A 22744-nucleotide genomic window follows, 5' to 3' on the forward strand; every position below is an offset into this window, starting at 1 on the left:
AGTAGTCATAGAGATGTAGCTGTCAAGGGGTCCACAAGTCCCAGTGTGTAATGTGGCCTGGCTTCTCAGATCTAGATTGAATGCTGGGACCTACAATCTCTCTGCCCCATACTTCTATATGAAAACGAGGACAACTGCAAGCTATGTTGTAGAAGTCTGCAGGCTTATTCAACAGCTGCGCACATTGGACACTCCTGTACACCGTGCACAGGGATGTAAAATGAAAGGACTAATCATTAGAGACTTCTAAAAATATTAATTTTCTGAACACATTAAGGAAACTACCTGAATGAGTTTGGGACAGTAAATCCATCTGGATTCATATTAGCTAGCTTGATCAGGGAAAGTGTGTGTATGCAGGCTCAATCTATAGATGGAAGCCTGGAAGAGCTATGTGAAGTTCTAGGCAGAGACTCTACAGTGAAGCAGAGACAGAGATATTATGTTTTCCAATAAAGCTCCTTGCTCTGTGCTAGAGGAAAGCGACTCTGATTCTTTAAAATTGTCACATGACTGGAAGAACTGAATGAGAATGCAAATGAATACCTATTCCAAGGTTTTTTAATGTAAACTGTAAAAAGGTTTGTTTTTTAATGTAATCTCTTCCCCCTCACACAATTAATCAAATTAACACCAAAAATGCAAAAAAGAAAAGCAGACACAGCGGCAGCATTGGAATTACTCAAATTGACAAAGTAATAATGTATAGCAAACATTTGTATCCGAGAAAAGTGTAAATTTCACTGAAGGAAGAGTCAATAGGCCTGACAATACAGCTCACTGATTTCAACATTCCTCTATTATAGACGCGTACAGAAATACCCAGCAACTTTCGTTCATAATCAACAAAAGAAAGAGTAGGTGTCTTGCCAAGTCTGTCTCATACTGCTTGAAATTTTTGGAAACACTTAAAAATGAATTTCAATTGTTGATTTATTTCCCCCCCCCAAAATATTCTTTTTATTGGGGCTGGAGTGGCAGGAATGGATTGAGGCTTCCCCAGCAGCACCCTGCCACAATGCACAAATGAAAAAAGTAAAGAGACAGAGTAGATCAGAGTCTTTGCACCTGGGATGGTCCCTTTGCACCACTGGAGCTGCACAAAATGACCTTAAGCCACTCCAAAGAGGCTGATGAGGATTTCCCAACATGGGTAATCCTGAGTTTCTATAAAACCTCTCCTTGTCCTAGTTGTATGCCCAGCTGGGAGCTGTGGCTTTCCAGTGCTCGAGGAGGCAATGGAGCCCAGTGTACTCCACAGAGGGCTTAATTGTCTCTAGGAGAATGTTCTAGCTGGTTCAAGGCTGCTTTAATTGGGGCTAGTGTAGCTCCTGGCTGCTCCTAGGAACATAGAGCTGCCTTTGCCTTCCTCTGTACCCTTCCAGTTATGCCAAGCATAAATCCAGCAGCACAGCTGAAGATAGCATCCAGTAGTGCAAACACTCAGCAGACATACAGGTGAAATTCACTTATGTGCAAAGGGCTTGCACAAGTGCCTTCTTGCCTCTTAAGCTCCACACAGGGCCAGCTCTACACTTTTTGCCGCCACAAGCAGCGTGCCGAGTTGCCGCCTGAACAAGGGAACTGCCGCCGAATTGCTGCCATGGGACTGTGAAGATTCAAGCTGACGCCAAAATGCCACCGCGGTGAAAAAACCCATGTATGGACTGCAACCCCTTTAAGATTGCTGCCCCAGGCACCTGCTTGGAATGCTGGTGCCTGGAGCTGGCCCTGGCTCCACACTATCCCTTAGTATGGGAACAGAGCAATCTTTTATAGATGACTCCACAACTGATGTGCACCATGGAGGTGACTCTGCGTTCATCCCAATATGGCTTCAATGGAGGAAACTGTTGTGGAGTAGGCTAGAGGAGGGGGAGGGAACCACACATACTGACATCTAGGGACCAAACGCCATGGCAATAGGTAGGCAGATTATTTTTCAAGTACTATCTGTGTAATCATGGATATGCTGTAGGGCTATGCATTAAAACAAAGATTTCAAACACCAGAAAAACTCACAGCTAACAGAGCCCAATATGAGAATAGTCAAATTGGTAATATAATAGTAGCCTGATCTGTTTATTTAAAGGCCTGACTTTAATCCCATTAAAGTGAGTGGCAAGATTCCCATTAACTTCAGTGTAAACAGAATTGGGCCCTAATTTTTTGTCTGTCTATATAAGTAAATCATGAAAAACACTTACATCTGCAAGATTTACTATCTCCCTCCATTCCACTGGGGCAAGTTCCACATATATAAGATCCAAAGGTGTTTATGCAAGACACTCCAGGAAAACAAAGATTCTCTTCACATTCATTCACATCTTCCTGACAAGTAAGACCTGTGGCAAAAAAAAAAAAAAAGGAGAGGTTAATAAGAAGGAAGGATCTGTGTTTATTCCTCAGCTGAAATGTTCAGGTAGACTCTTGATTGTAAACTCATTACAGGGTACATCACTCATTTTAGAGCCAAATTCCCCAGTCTCACTTAAATCTGCTGTTATCTCACTGTTTATTATTACTGTCAGTTTTTTCAAAAAGAAAAGGAATAATTGTGGCACCTTAGAGACTAACAAATTTATTTAAGCATAAGCTTTCGTGAGCTATAGCTCACTTCATCGAACTGTTGAACTTGAGACTGCATGGAAAACTTTATTCATTTTAAGAAAATGAAGCTTCATTTGAAGCTTTTGTCTCTGCTTTTTTTCTTTTTTCTTTTTATGTCATTTATCTGAGATCTTTGCCATGTATTTAAAAATTCAGTGTCACCATTTGGACTTTAGCATGTTGAAAGCCATGTTCTGATGTATTGTGCTGTTGTTTTTTATTTGAGCCATATTATTAACAGCTTGTTGCTTGTCAACCTGATAGGGTTTGCTTGGAACAAATCTTACAAAACAACCAGATGGTTTTTGGAAATTTTCATGCTCTGTTCTTATAATGTAATTTAAAGGGACACACTCAAAGCAAATTTGAGGCAGAGTTTAAGTGTTCTAAAATAATAAACGACCGTAAAACTCAGACCAATAGAGTGTGCGTCTTGCATTCTCTGCAGTCTTTACATCCCCAAACTTACAGCACTGGACCAGTTCAGGGGAACCTAAAAAGGAAACTGACCATCTAGTTAAACTGACCATCCAATAAACAAAGTGATCCTGAGTAATTTGTGTTGAGAAAATTGCAAAAGGCAAACAATGTAAATTAAAAGTTGAATCAGACTTTAAAAATTTATTTTACTTTAATAATAATGTAAAGATGATATATTAATATCACTGGTAATGGCATTGGGCTTAAAATAGCACCTGACCATCTCGGGGCATATGGACAAGGTAGCTAAGGTTCAGGTGGAGTATCCAGAAAGTTTGTAGCATACTATGGCCTAGGGGTGGTGGGGAAGCAGAAGAAGTGGTATCACTGAAAGGTGTTTGGGACAGGGACTGTGTATTACTGTGTGTGTAGGGTCCCTAGAACAGTTGGGCCTCAATTCTTATTGGTGCCTCTGGGCAAGGCTACAATACAAATAATAGCAACAAGGACTCTGGACAGATTATGCTGGCCTCAGATGGGTCCCTCTACAGATGTGGAGGCTGAAAGTGCTGCTATTGTTGTGCAAACCGTGCTCCCCCATTTCTGGAGAGAGAAAAAACAACAAAACTCTGAGAAGGGAAATATCCATCTCCTTGTATTTACAGAGAAATGACCCATTAAGGGATGCAGGACCAAACTCTGAGTGTGATCCTATTAAATATACTGAAGAATAAGTAACCGACCATTTTGAATTATAGGGCTATAATATCACTGAGGGATTCTGGGAGTATTATGTAGTGTAAAAGAAACTAAAGTTTGTTCCATTACTGGAGAAATAGTATAAAATTAGAAAAGGCTTCTAAAAATAATTAAGGGACTATTCATTTAATTTCATAGATGGATCCATGGTGGTTTTGCTATTAAGTTACTGCACTTGAGATTGGATTCTAGATACCTGGTTCTATTCCCAGTCAGTGGATATTGAGGTTTTTTGGTTTTGTCATTAGTAGAGCGAGGACAATATTGGTGCGGAAGGGAAATGAATTAATATTTGTGATGTGAATTGAGATAGATAAAAGGCACTTTTCCCAGACTTTTCAAAAGCTCCTGCCCATGTCTATTCCCATTCTCACTTCCACGCTCGCTGAAGGCTAGTCTACGCTACCGCACTACATTGGCACAGCTGCACCAATACAGCTGCGTCGCTATAGTGCATCTAGTGAAGACACGCTATGCTGATGGGAGAGTGCTCTCCCATTCACATAATTAGTCTATCTCAACGAGAGGCGGAAGCTATGTTGGCTGGAGACCGTTTCCCGCTGACATATCACAGTGTGGACACCGCTTTAAGTCGACGTAACTTGCATCACTCAGGGGAGTGGTTTTTTCACACCCTGAGCGATGTAAGTTGCATTGATTTAAGTGGTAGTGTAGACAAGCCCTGAGACTCTGATGTCACGCTCAGGAATGCAGGGATATAATTCACTTGGATCACAGCTACTTAACAATGCATGTTGTGTTTAGTAAGTTTCTTCCCTAGAAGTGGCATTTGGGAAACTCTTAAAAGAGTTAACATTTTGCTTCTACTACCTGTTCACTATCATTTGTAAAGATTTGATGCTAAAATGATTTTGTCACTTGAGCATGACAGTATTGCCTTCTCATTAGATCATTGATGGCTTTCTGGGGAACTGAGACATAAACACAACATCAAGGATGAGCTTATATTGTTGTCACAGAACCTGCCCTGAAGTAAAATCATCTACCTCCCAGCTGGTTTTAAGCTTCACTTGCTTATAATTTTTCACCTCTATTAAAACATTGAGATGTATTTCTGTTTTACTCAATTATTTCTTTATTTTGTTGTTGCTTTGTTTGTTTGCTTGGTTTTTTTTTAAGTATTTTTGGTCAGGAAAATACTACAAAAATAATGTATATTGCATATAAATGTCCAAGAAAAAAATGTGATCAGTGAAACCTGGTGTGTCTTTCAACAGACATGAATCATACATCCATGGCTTTATAGTAATGATAATAACATATTAAGTGTTAGGTATTCTTCAATCTGCTGTTTATCCATTGTCCCAACAAAATATAAGTAGAAGTAAAGTGTTCTTTAAATCATACTGAAAATCTCCCATAAGGATTTTTAAGCAGCAAGCTGGTTATGAAGACAAGCTAGTTCACATGGACTCATAGGTCTTCATTCTCATATACTAATATAACATCAATGGGTCTGACTCTCCACGTGAATGAGTGCAGCAGGATAAAACTGGTGCAACTCAGTGGAGAATCAGGCTCATTGACTTCACTAGAGTTATTCCTGATTAATGCCAGTGAAAATGAAATCAGAATCAGGCCCACAGAAATGAGAGACTAATTAGTCAGTTAGTCCATCTCCCTGGGCCCAGTGAAGAATTATTCCCTATACTATGTTTCTGAATGTTTTTATCAAACCCAGTTTTAAAAGTCTCTAGTAATGAGGTTTCTCCCACTCTCCTTGGGAGACTATATTCTCCAGCCAAATAGAAGATTCCAATCAGCTATCAGGGTATTTTTTGGATAGTCATCCTACACTTTCCCTTTCTAAATTTCTTTTCCATACTCAGTCTTACATAGCAGGTTTCTTTCAAGATTTCTTTCTCTTACTTACTATCTGAATTTGCTTTCCCCAAATACATTGGCTTGCATTTTTCCACGTCTCATTTAATTTACTTTCTGCCCATGTTTTTAACTTTCTCTAAGCCCTTTCTCACTCCTCACTGCTGTTCATGTATCCTTCTACATTTTGGGTCATTGGTGAATTTTGTTAACATGTCATTTACTCCATCTTCTTGAACATTAATGAAGATATTAGATGAGGCGTAACCTAATACTGATCAATTTACAGTATTGCTGACTTGCCTATTGGATTGCCCCGCCATTTTAGCCCCCACTCTTTTGCAATCCCATTTATTTTATTTAAGGAGTTGGCATATTACTTCCCCCTCCCTGTTCCCTACTTCAGAACTTGCAGTGAGAATGCCAGTTTCTAACTAAAACACTGGAGTTTGTACAATGTATGTAGCCTGGTGAAGTGCTTTGACAGAGCTTTAACAGCATGTGTGGAGGGGTGGGGAGAGAGGCGGAAGGGGGCTGACATGCCCCCCAGGATCTTATTTGCTAGTGCATACTTTGCTACAAAGGAAGCTGAGAAAGAAGATCCTGGATTACAGCATGAATATGTGTGTGCTTTCTTTGTGTGCCAGCAAAGGTAATTCTAGGCTGTTTTTTAGCCTCAAAAATATCAGTTGTCATGTCTCAGTAAGAAACATCTTTCTTCATTCCTGCTGCAACTTTACAGTTGTCAGTTGCTTAGAAGAAAACAAGCAGGAGCAGTGAGGGAATTGCTGAAAGAGAGGGTGTGGGTTTGCATGACTGTTCTTCGGTTTTCAGACGGATTTAGTAAAATCTGTTGGCTGGCTTTGGCTGAAAATGGATATTCCTCCCTCCTAAACTGAAGTCAGGTTTTTCCATGAGCCTACTGTGCATTTGGGCATTCTGTCTTTTAATCACCTTTCCAACACTAGGGCAGCAGTTTTCTAGTGTACAGCAGCCACTACTATTTCATTAGGGTGTGTTTTATGTCTGAACTTGATTGTTTCAATTTTTAAAAGTGGAGTGTAACTTTCAGTACGGAACTTGTGAGTATCCACATTGACATGTGGTTTAGTTCCAGGAGACACGGGCTCAAGAATGGTAATGACCTTTCATCACTAGAAAAGTGATTTTAATCTGGTATGGTTTGACAGCAACTGAAAGTTGTTACTCTTTGATGGCTGATTCAGCAGACTTTGTGAAACACAGAGGCATCTGAGTGGTATTGTTCCAGAGCTATAACTGGCTATAATATTAGTAGCATTAGGGGAGATGCAAAGGAATAAGTATTTGAAGACTTGGTGAGAACAGGGGTGAGCCGTATTGGAGGAAGCTTTTGCTGCCACTGTTGTGTTGTTGTTATTCTACCAATAAATAAGTGACTTCATTCAACAAGTTTTCTTATCTGGCGCAAACATTTAAATTCAATTTTTTTACATTTCTCTAGTTCTTTTTCTGTTCTTGAAATTGGCTTGCACCGTATATTAACATTCTTGAAGAAAGTTCCTGCTATAACAAGCAAAATATCAAAACAATAAGAAGTTCTGTAAAGTGCATTCCCAACAAATGTGTACTGTCCATTTTGTTTAATCTCTTTGTAAGGTTTCTCATGTGCTTTCACACTCTAGTTTTTCAACAACATCTCAATATTTCCAGTTAGCCAGAGTAAGCAACTCACTTGAATCTTTTTATGAGCAACAGGAAGTTATGTGGATGTAGCTAGCTGGCTTAGTTTTATCTTTCTCTAACTTATATTTTAAAATGAAAATGACAGAGGCATATCATCTGAGATGAGTAATTTTAGCAATTTTGTACACGTACTATTTTGTATTCTAAATGCTCTCCTGAGACCACTTTGGTTTGTCAGCAAATACTCCAGGGTTTATTTAAGTATCCTCTCAAAGAGTGTAGAATTATGTCCATGCCCAAAATTATTGTAACAGCAAAACCACTTAAAACAGAAAAAGATCATAGGATCATAAATAGTCACTAGGCCTGATTTGCAGCGGGTGTAGATCTGTGTACTTTGTTGGCTTTAATGGAACTGTAACAATTTATACCAGGTGAAGATCTGCTTCATAACAGCTAGAGATGGAAATTCCTCCTGCATCTACCTGCTCACTTGTACAAGTGATAGAACTATTCACTGCAAATCAAAACCAAAGGCCTAAATCCTTTGTAGGAGGTCCAGCTTTAGCCTATGCTGTTTGTTTGATGCTTGTATTATCTCTTTCCATGTTTCAGTCTTTTACCTCATTCTTTCCTTTCATTGCATCTCCTGCAGCTTCCCATCTGTGTCTGTCCCTGCATTGCATTCTCTCATTCCTTCCCTCATGTGCTTTCAGTCTCACCCTGCCCCCACAGTCTCTTGCTCCTGGTAAATGAAAGATCAAATATGTCTTTCTCCTTTATGCCATCCGCATGAGAGCCGTCCACAGTTGCCGTCCTTGTGCTGTCATGAATGTGCATTGCTGCTTGTTTATCACTCTCTGCAGCAGCAGATACCCAAAAAGGTGACCAGGAAGAGGTGAGACAATGGCTCTGTATGTCCTACATGGGGGTCAGAAGAGATGGCTAGCCAGGCAGAGAAGAGTACACTGTACCAGCAACGTGTCTGGGAACCCCAGAGGTGTTACGCCTGATGAAGGCCCAATGACTAATGAAGCTTCAGGTAGGGTAGTGTTGTTCTGCTACAACAATAAACCTCTTAATCTCTCTCATGCCCTTTTCAGCTCTTATTCCCTCTCTCCGAACATCATTCATCTCCTTTTCAGTTGCCTTTCCATCACCCATTCTCAGTTCTGCCCCCTTTCTGCTACTTCTTGGACAGCATTGACAGTGCTCCTTGGTTCAGCTTAGTGCAGCCCCATAAAGATGACCACCTACCTGTTTTGGGCTTCCCAGCTCTCCTGCTTGGATGACAGAGTGGGAGTTAGAAGGAGATGAGCTGAGGTCAGAACAGTTCATAACACCACAGGTTCCACTCTGATTTCAATGGGCTAGAGCTTTGGGTTGCTTGATTCCCTCAGCACTGACAACCAATGGCTGTACTTATACATTCACCACATGCCTTAAGCTAAGAAAGGGAGTGATGGCAGCAGAGAGAGGATTCATGCAGCCCACTTGACATGTTTGTGAACATCCTACACTCTGTTTGAAAACCCCACAGTCCTTACCAGATCAAATAGGAGTTAGAAGCAGTGATGTGTTACCTTTTAAACCATCTGGACATTTACAAGTGTAGCTATCTACATTGTTCATGCACATGCCAGTGCCACATGAGTTTGGTTTGCAGTCATTTATATTTTCCTGGCAAAAGTTCCCATCAAATCCACTGGGGCATATGCAGAGATATTCACCAATTCCTGGAGGGAAGTTAATATTGGTAACACATGATCCACCATTCATGCAGCTGCAAGGCTTCACTAAAACCTGGAAGAGGCAAAAGGGAGTCATAAATATGTTTCTCCTAATGAATAATCATAGAGGAAAGGTGCATCTAGCTACCTTTTAAGGTTTGACTTGAAATGCAAACTCATGATACATCATTATAAAAAGTAGAGTTGTCAGGAACATGTCAACAACACTTCTTTTGATGAAAAATGCTGATTTGTTGAAACCTAAACTGTTTGCTGGAAAGCATTGGTTTTGATGAATTTCCTGACTTGTAAAAAACGTTGCAAAAAATTTCAAAATTGTCAATGTCCAATTTTGACATTTTTAAAGCAGTTAATGACATTTTTAATTAAAAACAACTTTGCATCTAGGAATTTGACTTAATTTATAATAAAACAAGGTTAAAAAAGAAGGAAAGGCTGTAATGAAAATAAAATGTATAGAAATTAATATAACAAGATATTTTGATTTGTGGTGTTGTTTTGTAAATGAGTGAAATTTTTTGAGATTTTGACTTTCATCCCAATTTGGGATGCAAATTTTTTTTGAAATACGTTTCCCATCCATTACTAATAAAAACTTTGTTATAACCAATGCACTATTTCCATAGAGCTAGTCTCACAGTGAAGGCTTTTTATTTATACTATTGAAAGCTGGATTTTAGCTTCCATCATTAAGGGGCACAGTCTAACCTCAAATGTGCAAACAAAATTCCTGTTGGCTACAATAGCAATTGTTACTGAGAATCTGAGGGCAGAATTCCTTAGTTCCTTAGTTTTGAATGAAAAAAAAAATAACCTTTTAAACTGCTTGCCTGCCTTTAGTGTTAACCACTAATTCTTTAACAAATGTCTTTGCAGGCATGCATTCCCTAGATAGTCTCTATTCCAAGTAAAGAGAACAGCTTCAAGTGCAGTTATGCTGTGTACTTGCAAAGACAAAATTTCAAAGAATTTTAACAAAGAAACATTCTCTCTATAAAATCTAGCTATTCATTTCTAATACACCCATCACAGTAACAACCAATACGTCTGTTAGTCTATAAGGTGCCACAGGACTCTTTGCCGCTTTTACAGATCCAGACTAACACAGCTACCCCTCTGATAAAGAAATGGGGAAACTATAACTTAGTTAAGAACTCTACAGATGATTATTTTGGAGAAAACTTTGTTAGAGTCTCATTAGCATCTCCAACAATTATCCATTATTAGCAAAACTGCTCTAGTATTAAGAGTCTGCACCCTACCTCATTCATCTCATTAGCTCATGATATCACAGGATTAATGTAGCACCTTACAATAAAGACAAAGCAATGTACGAGAAACCAAACTTGTGAAGTAATGACATAAGAGCAAGGTACCCTCTAAAGATATAATTGAGAATGAGTTATAATCTCCCCTTTAAAGTTAAAACTTGGTCTTTTATAGTATGTGCTTTTTCCAAAGATCCAAATGCAGACTGTGAATGTTAAAGCCGATTAATGAACTATTAAGAGGCTGTGCAAGAGAGTTCTTTCAAATAGCAATCAATAGAACCCGCTCCTGTTCATTGTATATATTGGTTCTATGCTCTCAGAGATATTTATTTGATTAATTGATCATTACTGCCATACTGGATTATATGCACTTACTAAGAAATAGCTGAAGTCTCAGTTTTTAAGACAGTAACAAATTATTAGCCATAATGGAAAATGCACTAAACCAATGGCATGATAAACAGTTTTTTTTCTTAATGTTTCCCTCCTACCTCAACAGAGTATCTGTTTTGTGCATTGCATTCATCTGACACAGAGAATTCAAAGATCTGCGGTTCTTCCAAATCGACTTTCCAGATAAGAAGGCCAGCAGGAGACAGCGTGGCATCCTGTGGCCCAGCCTCTAAGATGAATAGCACTGCCGACCCTTCAGGATCCACTGCTATTAACTGGTAAACAAAATTCTCACCCATAAACGTCAGCAGCTGGCTGGAAGGGACTTGGAACACAGGAGGTAGATTGTCTAAAAAGCAGAAACGAGACAACAATTATGTACATTCAGACTTCTTCAATTTAAATATTCACAGGGCAGATTTTTTCAAGTAATGTGGTAAATAGACTAAGTGAACTAAAGCTGATGATAAGAGTAATGTCAGAGATAACAAAGTGCTGTACTCCATCATAAAGCACAACCTCCTCCATTCTAATTGGCTCATCATTGATATGGAACCTTCATCATTTTTGCGATTCGTCGGAGCAGTCCCAATATGGAATTATACCCTTCCACTGCTTCCCTTTCCCCATCTCTTACCTGAAGTGGTAACTGTAATTGTAATAGGGGCAAAGACGTGAAAGTATTGAAACTTCAGCCAGCTGTTCCTGTATGTATGGCTCATGCAGTTCTATTTATAATGTGATTCCCCTGTTTCTAACTATGCATCAGACAGGATTTATCACAATGAGGCCCAGATCTTGACTGGAACATTCAGGTGCAGCTAATAATAGCGGTTGTACATTTGGGAATATATATAATGAAGTCTTAGGAATATGAGAGCTCCCTGAAGCAATCAGCCATACATTGATACTAATAAGTGGGATGTGTGTGTGTTTAATGTGTGCGTTATAAAGTATGTGGATTAGTGAGGTTGTTGAGCTTTAGTGACTATTGGAGTGAAGCTCAGCACTATAGCATAGTCTGGGAGTTCAAAGCAGTAAAATCTCATTCTGTGGGCAAGTTAGTGATAGAAAGTAAGGGAGGTGTCATTTGATTCATAAAAATGGTGTCATCCTCTGTGGCATGGTGAGAAGGGGTCTCATTACTCCTCCCTCCCACCCCCCCACCCACGGCTTCCAGTTGTAGATCCTCCAGTTTGTGGAAATTTTAATAATACAGTGTCATTGGAAATGGGTTGAGCTGGGTATCATTCGTAAGCCCTTTCTCCTACAAACATAGTGGCAAAGATGACATATCTAGAAGAATTATGTAGATCTATATTCAAGACAATGTTTAAAAATCAATGTTTATTTAATTATATTTTAACACAGAGATGGATTGCTTACATAAAAAAAAAGACGTTGATCTTTGGTAATCCTAGGGAAGTTAGCCTTTACATGCAGGACTGAAAAACATTTATTCATCAAAGTCATCAGCAGTGCCATCTGAGTTTAGGGCATCATAGCTAGACACATCATGCTGATCCTCGTCTCAGCCAGATGCACACATCTTTGTACAAGGCAGGCAGCTGGCCAAACATTTGCAGGGTCATGAGCATCTAGTCTTTGCACAGGAGCATTTGATTAGCTGAAGGATTGATTCGGGAGCGCATGGTATTTCACCATTAACAGGTGTGATCAGTCCGTCCTCCAAGACCCATCTGTGCTCAATAGGGAAGGGTAGTATTGGATGTGCTTGATCATTCCAGAGCCTCTCCCTTGCTTGATAATTTGCTCTCTCGATAGCAGGTATAAATGCATCCCCTGTCATGGCAATTTTTTGCCGTCTGTCTACTTCTTGAAAAACATCCACCAACATTGCTCTGCAAGTGTTGTAATGTTGGTCTTCAAAACTTGGCATATGAATGTCTCCAGTTCATTTATGACCTCATCAGGAACTGTCTCAGCCATTCTGAGCACCTTCAGAGTGAGGAAAGAGACATTGGAGGCTGAATTAACTGCCTTCCAGTAAGACAATTTGGTCTTTCAAACCAGCCTTCCAGTAGTGGTCATATCCTGAAAGGGTGTGGAAACCTGGCAGTGTGGTAGCTTTTAATGATCTGAGTGATAGGAACACATCCCTGAGGTATACAAAAGGTTCTGCTCCCCAGCAGCAGGCACAAAAGCTGAAGTCTTGGGAGCATCTCATAGAGAGCTCTAGAACATCTGTGACTTGTGCAAAAAATCTAGAGTTTAGTAACACCACTCTCTCTGGCATTGATGGCAAGATAATTTTAGTGTCAGCCTCCTCATGGGAACTACGAAGAAACTCCACGGAAAAGTGCAAGGCAGCAACTTCATTATACCATGCAACAATGAAATTCTTTGAGCAATTCCTGCAAGGTGTGCAGTTAACTCGACCTTCCTGTGCGTATGACAGAGTAGTTTCTTCAATGTGACATTGGATATGTTTGAGGAGCCAATGATTTTGTACTGGATAGGTAAAATACCATGGAGTCTCTTCTTTCTGGTAATATTTTAAATTGATTCCTCTGCCTGCATGTCAAACACGAGGTGGACTATGTCATAGATCCAATATTTTCTCTGTGGCATCATAATGAAGTATTCAGCCAAATCTCAGCAGGCGTTAACAGTTTCTGGTTTGTTGAAAGCTTGTACTCAGCCATACCATCCATGCTGAAAGGCCTCTTGCTGGCATGAAGTACCTGTCATGTTATCAGTAGGTGCTGGCTTAGGAAGATCATGTGAGATGTGTATTAGTTTGCTTTTTGTCTGTTATGTGCATTGTTCCATCATATTTGAACATCAATCATGCAACCACCGAAAACTCATATTCTCCCAAGTCTCATGTAGATCAACATCATGCTGAGATCTGGACACGAAAAGCAAACAATGGTCTATCTGTGATTAGCTCTGTAATAGTCCCTGACACCTTCAGTCTGACTTTCTTCTTTGCACTAGAGTCCAGTTTAAGTCTGTTCTTCTTGATTGGTGCCCATAGATTGATGGAGTCTTGGATAATTATTTGGGTTTTGGAGGCTTTGTTCATTCATTACCCAAGATATCCATTCATCTGACATATTTAGCTATCTCATCACAGAAGACTGCTTTCATCATATTAATAAACTCAGTCTGTCATATGCAAATGTGTTGCCAGTGTGAGTAATCTCATTTTGTAGCTTTAAAATTGCCCTTTCTTGGCATTAAACAGCACCTAAAATGCTGCTTGGTTACTTCTGAGAAAGTCATCCAGCTACGGTTAATGATTCATTCAAAATTTGATGGAGTTCTGGGGTTGTCTCACTACAAGTGGCAGCTTCAGACAGTTTTTCATCTGTCTCACATGTTGAAACTGTGGTTAATGGGTGTCTTCAGGCTTCCGGCTTACTGCAGAAGATGTAGGTGTCTTCTCAAAATGCACACCATAGGACCTAGTATAAAGTGAGTTTTGCCCACAACTGACACTTGTCCCATTGTCTTCAAATGTTTCCTGGTGCTTGCTGTTTTCCTCTCCAATCTTGCCAGATGCAGTTTATGTGTGTACTTCTTATAGCATGTAAAGTGCCACTGAGAGTTGTGTGTAACCGTGTCCTCCATGGTCATATTCTCCAAAGATTCAGTTCCTAGTCAGTACATTTCTTCTCCCCATTGATGCCTAAAAATGATCAAGACCAAAATAAAAACAAAAATTCTGTGATAAATTACTTTGGGATTGTAACTAATTAAGTTATGTAATGTATGTCATGTAACTATGTGCATACCATTTGTGGATGGATTCCAGAAATTTCTGGCTGGTTGCTGATGTCTTAACCAGTGCCTCATTACAATTCTTTTGGCATAATAAACAAAGCTGATCATCTTTACCACTGAACCAATTCTCTTTTGCTGATGATGGCAAATCAGTTTGAAGCACTCCTTCCATATACAGGTTTCAGAGTAGCAGCCGTGTTAGTCTGTATTCGCAAAAAGAAAAGGAGTACCGGTGGCACCTTAGAGACTAACAAATTTATTAGAGCATAAGCTTTCGTGAGCTACAGCTCACTTCATCGGATGCATCCGATGAAGTGAGCTGTAGCTCACGAAAGCTTATGCTCTAATAAATTTGTTAGTCTCTAAGGTGCCACCGGTACTCCTTTTCTTCTTCCATATAAAGTAATCTGAAACACTAAAAAATGATCAGGTATCATGTTCTGAGCATTAATTGATAACACACTTGTCGATCAAGGCTCACAGTTTAACTTTGTGAGGATTGCATTTTGACATGACTTAAAAAACAATTTTTAAATGATATTTTACACATTTTCTCGAATATATATCTACATAATTGTTCTGTGTTTGTTATGATTCATATCATCTGCTCCTGGGAAAAAGGGCTTTAAATGATACTCAACTTGATCTGTTTCTGATGATCAAAATTTCCATCAACCATAGGACCTGGAACTGGGGGGAGGCAGTGAGTCCCTCCCACCACATCACGGAAGATGACATCACTGAAATTATAATTCTATACATACATTTTTATGTGTCAAATGATACCTCCCTTACCTTTTGACCATTTACTTGTCCACGGAATTACACGCACTGCTAGACTGAGAATGTAGAAATCAGAAAATGACAATACATTTGTATTACTTGTGAAAAAACTGCAGGACAGGATATTATAGTAAGAGGTTTAAAATAACAAATTCAGAAAGCAACACTGCAAGCTCTTGTAAGCCTGATGTTGTGATTTGCAAATGCAAACCTTTTTCAAGGGACAAGTGAATATTGCCCACATGGTTAGATCTACCTTATAAGGAGCACAAAGAAAATAAATTGAAATAAATCCTCTTTACCTGGAAGAGGAAAGATCAGTTACAACAAAATGAATGCAATAGCATTTCAGAGTTCTGTAGAGGATACTGTTCCTTCACTTCATCAATCAAATATCACCTTGATTTACGAGGTTTAATTATTTTCAGGGATTTTTCATATTTTTGTCTATTGTAAGAAAAATTGCATATTGAAGTATACAATAGATCTCTATGTCTACATGCCTTGTATACATCTGTGAATGTGTGATTAAAGAGGATTTCTTTGCATACTAGTTGACTGTATTTGAATTTGAAACTTGTTTGTCTCCAGTGGTGTATTATAGGCATTGAAGACAAGAAAAATTATAACTACATACAAATATATGTGTATACTTACAGCATATGTAATTCATATGTTAAGTTTAAGTAATCTAATTGCCAAATTGATGAATGACAAATGAATTGAACAGGCAACTTTGAGAAAAAGTATTGTAAATTAAACAACCAGCCCATTGAACCGTTTCTGATACCATTAACTCATGACTTCAGTACTACCTTGCTCCATTTCAATGGGTATTTTGAGGAATAAGGTGCTTGTCAACATGATTAAAGGTATCACAATTTGATCTCATATACATTATTATTGTACTTCATTAGTAGGGGACTAGATGCCTCAATCAAAATTAAAGCCCCTTGTAGCTAGGCACTGTACAAACACAAAATAAGAGACAGACCCTACCCCTAAGATCTTACAATTGAAGTAGATAAAACAAAGGGTGAGAGAAATGAATTATTATCCCAACTTTAAAAATTGTAAACTGAGACAGAGAAATTAATTCACTTGCCTGAGGTAACACAGCAAGTCTGTAGCAAAGCTGGGCATTTGACCTGACCTCCTGAGTCCTAGTTCAGTGTCTTAAACTCAAACCCATCCTTTCTCTCTTTTAAACACCAGTACAAGTTTACATTTATTGATGTTTAAAAGAATCATGTCATAATGGAATTCATTTCATAGGTATGTTTAGCTTTGAGTAACCCTCTCATTTATGAAGATTAATTTCATTTCATAGTCTGGTATTTTAAATCTATATAATATCTCTCATAAGAACTGGATGCATCTTTGCAATAAATTTTGGTAAACAGCATGTGGAGCAGAATCAGCACTATCCTTTTATTCTTAAGTATCAATTTTTCAGCCTTTGCTTTCCAAAGCATGTCTTACATTATGCAATTATTTAAATAGGATTCTTCACTTGTCTTTGCTGTGCTATCAAACCTAAGTTGCTTGTCCAGCAAACTGTCATGGCATAACTGCTGAAAGCTTCTATCTATTATTCATTTATCTTTTATGTCACAAACACTCAAAACAACTAAGCCCATAAAGGTTATGCCAGAAGCAATCAATGGCATGCTCAATGGGTATACAGTTGCAGATAAACACAAAGGTGTTAATCGGATGGAGAGTTACAAGAGGAAGTAACAAAAACAGTGGCACACGAAATGAGGTGTTCCTGAAGCAGACTGTAAAGAGGAGTGTTTTTGATTTACATGGAGGGTTTTATTCTATCCAATGAGAAATATATGAATATAAAATAGCACTCTATTTACTTTCTCTAAGTGTCTCAGCAATTCTGGACATGGGAATGAGTCCCAATCATGGACCTCAGCACTATTGAAACTTTGGGTGGTTGAATAAGGATCTGTGTCCAGATTTCACAAAGGACTCCTAGCTTTACTAAAGCTTAAACCAAAATCCCAATTCCAATACTTTGGGGCATCAGAAATCCAAATCTAAATCTTATGCTATTCTCTAGATGATAACATATAGTATGATTTGTTTAGTCTGTTCCCCTCCCCCCCCAGCACTATTCTGGTTCAGGTGGACCTTAATAGTTGTTATCCTGGTGGACCCTTTGCATTACAACATGACCAAGTTTACAGAAAGCCAACACAGAATCAAATGCTAGGTCTACATGTAATTGCTCTCCGCAACCAATGCATGTATCTATTGTAACAACAGTTCAATAATAATGCTGTGCACACATGTGTGACCATGAACATAAACCCAGGACAATCATTGCTGTTAGGAGCATGAATAATCCGCACAAGGGGTTTCTGGGTAATGGCTATCTCAAGTTTTTGGGTACATACACAAAAATGTAGACTGCAGGCCTTAATCCCTAGGAGTTGCCTCAGAAGCCTTCACCATGACTTCTGTCATGAGGGCCTCAGAGGGTCACCTGTAGGTTTTTTGGAGAGGAATAAGGGTGGATGATTTCTCCCCTTTGCTCCACTTGCAGATTGTTGGATTTCTCCTAGACACCTTTGTGCAACACCTACAAGAATTTAGCCTATAGCCTATTTTAAAACCCCCAAATAATCTGCTTCCATTGGTGTTTCAAATATATTGTTTTCCTTGAGTGGTTTCTCTTTAAAGCCTGTACTCTTGAGAGTAGCATGGATGTCTTTGGGGCCAGTAGCCCCTTGGCTAACAATTTTCAGTACTGCAGAAATGATACATCTCAAGTGTTTGCTGTGTGGATAGTTCCTAAAATCCTGTTTTCGGGGGGTTATCTGTTTTTTTGTTTTGTTTTTTTTGTTTTGTATTAAAGTTCTGTGAAGTTTTGCCAGGTTTCAACCTAGAACCAGAAACTTGCATATATATGTGTAGCACATACACACAATCACAATCCTGTATTCCTTGTGCACCCAAAACACCCACTGAAGGCAATACACACAGATTGCAGAATCAGGCCCCAGTTTAAAACTTAATGAATGTAATACTGCATTCTTACCAAAATGCCTGTAAATCTTACAAAAATCTGTCTTACTTTCATTAATAGACCATGTGAATTTAGAAATGTCAGGTTCACAGAGAAGACATGGACTGGTAGGGCTTGAATCTCCTTCACTGTAGCATAGTCCATCTATGTTACAAGTCTCTTCCTGCCAAATAAATAAATAAATAAATTAAAAAGAAAAAGACCAGAAAAATGACAGAAATCAGCAGTTAGTAATTGCTTGAGATAAGCATGAGCTACTGTTTCTCTAGGAATAGAGAAAAACAATTTAAATGCTAGCACTTTGTCCCCCAGGAGAATACAAATGCATCTTTACATTGCTGAAACATCATAGAGTTTTCCAGTTTCAGTGCAAGATCCTAGTAGCTGTGTCTGTCTTATCTTAGGCAACTTGCAATGTCACTGTCATGGACAAATTTGGTAGAACACAGCTTTTTTCCTAGAAATGTGTATGTACTGTATGTGATTATTACTACCAGCTGTGGCTTGCTAATCTGATGATTATCTGTGACACTCAAAAAATAAGCTCCATAAAAACACTTAAGGGCACTTTCTAAAAACTTTGATGTTCTGGAATTTTACTCTGTTTATTAAAAAATTAAGTGCTTCTGTCCATTCCTATTGAAATAATAATAATAAAATTCAATGGCAATAACAACCCAGTACAGAATGAAATAAAAATGTAGTAAGGAAACATTTTATTTTTTAGGTTTCCATGACATTATTTTAACCAACAGTAACATTTTCAATTGCACCTAAGTCACTTAGGAGCCTAAGTCCCAGTAAACATCATTAATTTTAGTCAATTGGATGTGGACTTTATCTCTATATAGAGCATATGTTGACTTTCCATAGTGACTATGTGAACTGGTTATTGGATATGTTTCTAACAAAACCCTATCCTTTTGGGGTGTATCTCCCTCAATATCTCCTGATGAAGCAGTTCCACTTAGTATAAATAATTAGTCGTTGAAGTAGGGATTGAAACCTGACTCTCCCACATGCCAGGTAAGTGCTCTAATCACTGGGTTATAGAGTCTCACTCTTTCTCTGGCCCAGGGAGCCTTGATTATTCTATGCAACCTGTAGCAGCTTCAATAAGAAAAGCTGAGGAAGCCCCACCCCACAATATTCCAGTGGTGAAGGCACTCACTTGGGAGACCCAGCGTCATACCCAGTGGTTGAAGCAGGAGTTGGTAGCCAAGAATAGAAGGTCAGCATCAAAGCCAGAGTCAAAGGCCAGATACCAGAGCCAAGGGTCAAAGCTGAAGTCAGGATCAGAGCTGAGGGTCAGAACTGGAGCCAGAGGTCAGATGTCAGAGCTGAAGATCACACCCAAAGTCAGGAATCAGAGTTACATTACCAGAAGTAAGGCAAGGTTGTGTCCATGGCATGAGCAGGGCAGAGAACAAGGAGGAGCTATCACACCCTTGACAAATGCTTTGAGCAACCACCAAGCTGCTGCTGTTGGGTTTAAGAACTGGTCAGCAAACTCTTCCCACCAATCAGGTGGAGTAGCCAATCAAGCAGCCTACTAGAGGCCAGCTGCCCTCATTAAGTTTGCCTGGAGACTGGATCTGCCGCAGGCACTGAATCCTGACAGTACCTCCCCCTTAAGAGCGCCTCCTCAGGGCCCAGTTTCTCAGAATACTACTGACGGAGTTCTAACAGTAGGTCCAGGAAATGGATGTTTTCTACTGGTTCTCAAGACCTCTTGTCCGGTCTGTAGCCTTCCCAATCCACCAGCTACTCGAATCTTCTACTAACTCATTGAGAGTTGAGGTTTTGGCGGACCAAGTACTCCTATCCATGAACTGTTATAGGCGGCAGTGGTGGGTTGGAGCAATTTGGGTGCAGGTTCTCGGTGAAGGGCTTTAAAAGTGAGATGTCAAAGATGGGGTAAATTTACAATGATCTGTCTGGCTGTAACTTTAAAGCCACTGAGTTTGCTCATTGTATAATCCTGAAAGAGCCCAGGTTTTGATAGTATGGCACATGGGTGGCTCGATTTAAGATCCTGGGCAGAGCGCCATACCTTGCCTCTTATGTCGAGATTGGAGCAGCCTGACAGTCTTGGTTCCCATGGGTGTTTATATGCTTCTTTGGCAAACTACAAGTGTTCCCCTGATCTGCTGGTGAACTTGTATAGATGGGAGGCTAAATCTGAAGTGGTTGGTACTGGATAACTTACAGGTATGTCTGTGCGGAACTAGGGGTGAAAGCCATAGTTTGTAAAGAATGGGGTGTGTTGGGTTAAGGCATGGAATTTATTGTTACATGCGAATTCAGCAGAGCACAGCAGGGTAAGACAGTTGTTCTTGTAATAACTCAGAAAACAGTGAAGACACTGTGCCAAGATTTGATTGACTCTCTCTGTTTGCCAATTAGTCTGCGGGTGATAGGTGGACAATGTGATAGGAGGAATTTGATGCCAAGGAGTCTGAGAAATTCCTGCCATAATCAGGAGATGAACTGCGGTCCCAAGTCTGATATAATGCTTGTCGGTAAACTTTGGTGGCAGATGACATTTTCCAGGAGAAGCCAAGCAGTCTCCTGTGTGGTAGGAACAGTACAGCATAGGATGAAGTGGGCCATCTTTGTTAGAAGGTCTATGGCAATCAGGATTACTGAATGTCCTGGGATCATCGCAGTTAATGAAGTCTATTGATATAGTAATGGTCACTAGAAGCTTCTTGAGACCGGATGCCAGGTCTTGAATTGACCAAAATGGTCCACAAGTGGCAAATGGAGGCATCATTTCAATACCTGAAGCCTAGTTAGTCTCTCTGGAATGTAAGTGCAACCCTTGTGACTGAGGAGGCTATTCTAAAATAGGAACTTGAAGTTGGGTTGGGTACCTGCAGCGTTCAGTGTCTAGTGGAGCTGGGTTATGAAGGAGTTATCAGGGAATGGATGGAGGATGTAAGACTGCTGTTGATCATCTGATTGACAAATTTGGACACTTTGAGCATGGTGGTAGAGGGATCTTCACCAGGTTCAAGATATTTGTCTTTGTGGGATAGGGCATCTGCTTTTCCATTTCTCATCCCTGCATGATAGTTTACCACAAAGTCAAACAAGTGAAGAAGAGGGATGAGCAGATCTGGTGTTGGTTAAGGTATCTAGCAGTCCAGAAGTAGTTCAGATTCTAGTGGTCCATCAGGACTTGGCCTGGGATCAGGCTCCTTCTTGGAGGTGGCACTGCTCCTCGAAAGCTACATTTATAGCTAGTATCTCCTTGTCCAAAATATAATTTTTTTCCGATAGGGTTAGCTTCTGAGAATAAAAGGCACAAGGATGGAGTTGTGGGGCTTGTGTATTGAAACAATACAGCACCTATTGCAAAATTCGAGACCTCAGCCTCAGTTGTGAATGGCTTGGTGAGTAAATCAGGATGGATGCCGAGGTGAATGCCCTCTTCAATTAATCAAAGGCTGACTAATCCTCGATGGACCAGGCAACCCAGCTCCCCCCCTTTTGTATGCGCACCATTATGGGAGTAACCATGCAAGGGAATCCTTTTACAAATTGCCTATAGAAATTGGTGAACCTGAAGGATTAGTCAGATATTATTGCCAAAGTCAGATATTATTGCCATCTTGTGCAGGTCCATGGTAAGTCCCTCAGGCAAGATGATATAGCCCAAGAATTCTACTGTGGCTTTATCAAATTTGTGGTGGTTTTGGCAGTGTGTCTCCAAGAACATGAACATGTGATGACTGTGGATGGCCTGACTTTAAGAGAAAATTAAGATGTCATCCATGTAAATAATAACAAATTTATTAAATACTGGAAGGTTGCCAGGATGTTGCACAACCCAAACTGCATGACCAACTACTCAAAGTGATCACACCTGGTATGAAAGGTGGTTTTCCATTCATTTCCTTCCCAAATCTGCACCAGGTTATAAGCTCTGCAGAAATGCAACTTTGTGAAGTCCTTGATGGAGCAAAGTCAAGGATCAGAAAGAAAGTCAGGAATCAGAGCTGAGTGGCATAGCCAGGTTACCTGGAGCAAGACAAGGCCAGGGCAGCGCTGGATCCAAGGCAGGGAACCAGCAGGCTCAGGAGCTATAACAGCCATAGACAAATGCTCCGAGGAGCTACTGAAATGCTGCTGCTGCTGCTGCTGCTGCTGGGCTTAAGAGCTGCTTTACTGACTCTTCCAATCAATTAGACTGTGTAGCCAATCAGGCAGCCTACTACAGGTCAGCAGCGCTTGTTAGGTAGCCCTGAGACTGGCTTTGCTGCAGGCCCTGATTCCTGATCCATGAGGGGGAGGGATAGCTCAGTGGTTGAGCATTGGCCTGGTAAACCCAGGGTTGTGAGTTCAATCCTTGAAGGGGCCATTTAGGGATCTGGGGCAGATATTGGGGATTGGTCCTGCTTTGAGCAGGGGGTTGGACTAGATGATCTCCTTACAGTACTCTTCCACCTCTG

General features: G+C 39.9%; 1 protein-coding gene across 1 annotated transcript in view; it reads right to left on the bottom strand.

The window, feature by feature from the left end:
* The window catches only part of LOC119863491 (von Willebrand factor D and EGF domain-containing protein-like), a 158892-nt gene that overhangs the window by 61092 nt on the left and 75056 nt on the right, over positions 1-22744 (bottom strand). Inside the window, 4 exon segments of the mRNA XM_043504852.1 lie at positions 2208-2345; positions 8880-9099; positions 10810-11060; positions 18336-18450. Coding sequence (XP_043360787.1) covers positions 2208-2345; positions 8880-9099; positions 10810-11060; positions 18336-18450 — 724 coding nt within the window.

This window comes from Dermochelys coriacea, chromosome 11 (genome assembly GCF_009764565.3).
Source record: "Dermochelys coriacea isolate rDerCor1 chromosome 11, rDerCor1.pri.v4, whole genome shotgun sequence".
NCBI classification, from domain to species: Eukaryota; Metazoa; Chordata; order Testudines; family Dermochelyidae; genus Dermochelys; species Dermochelys coriacea.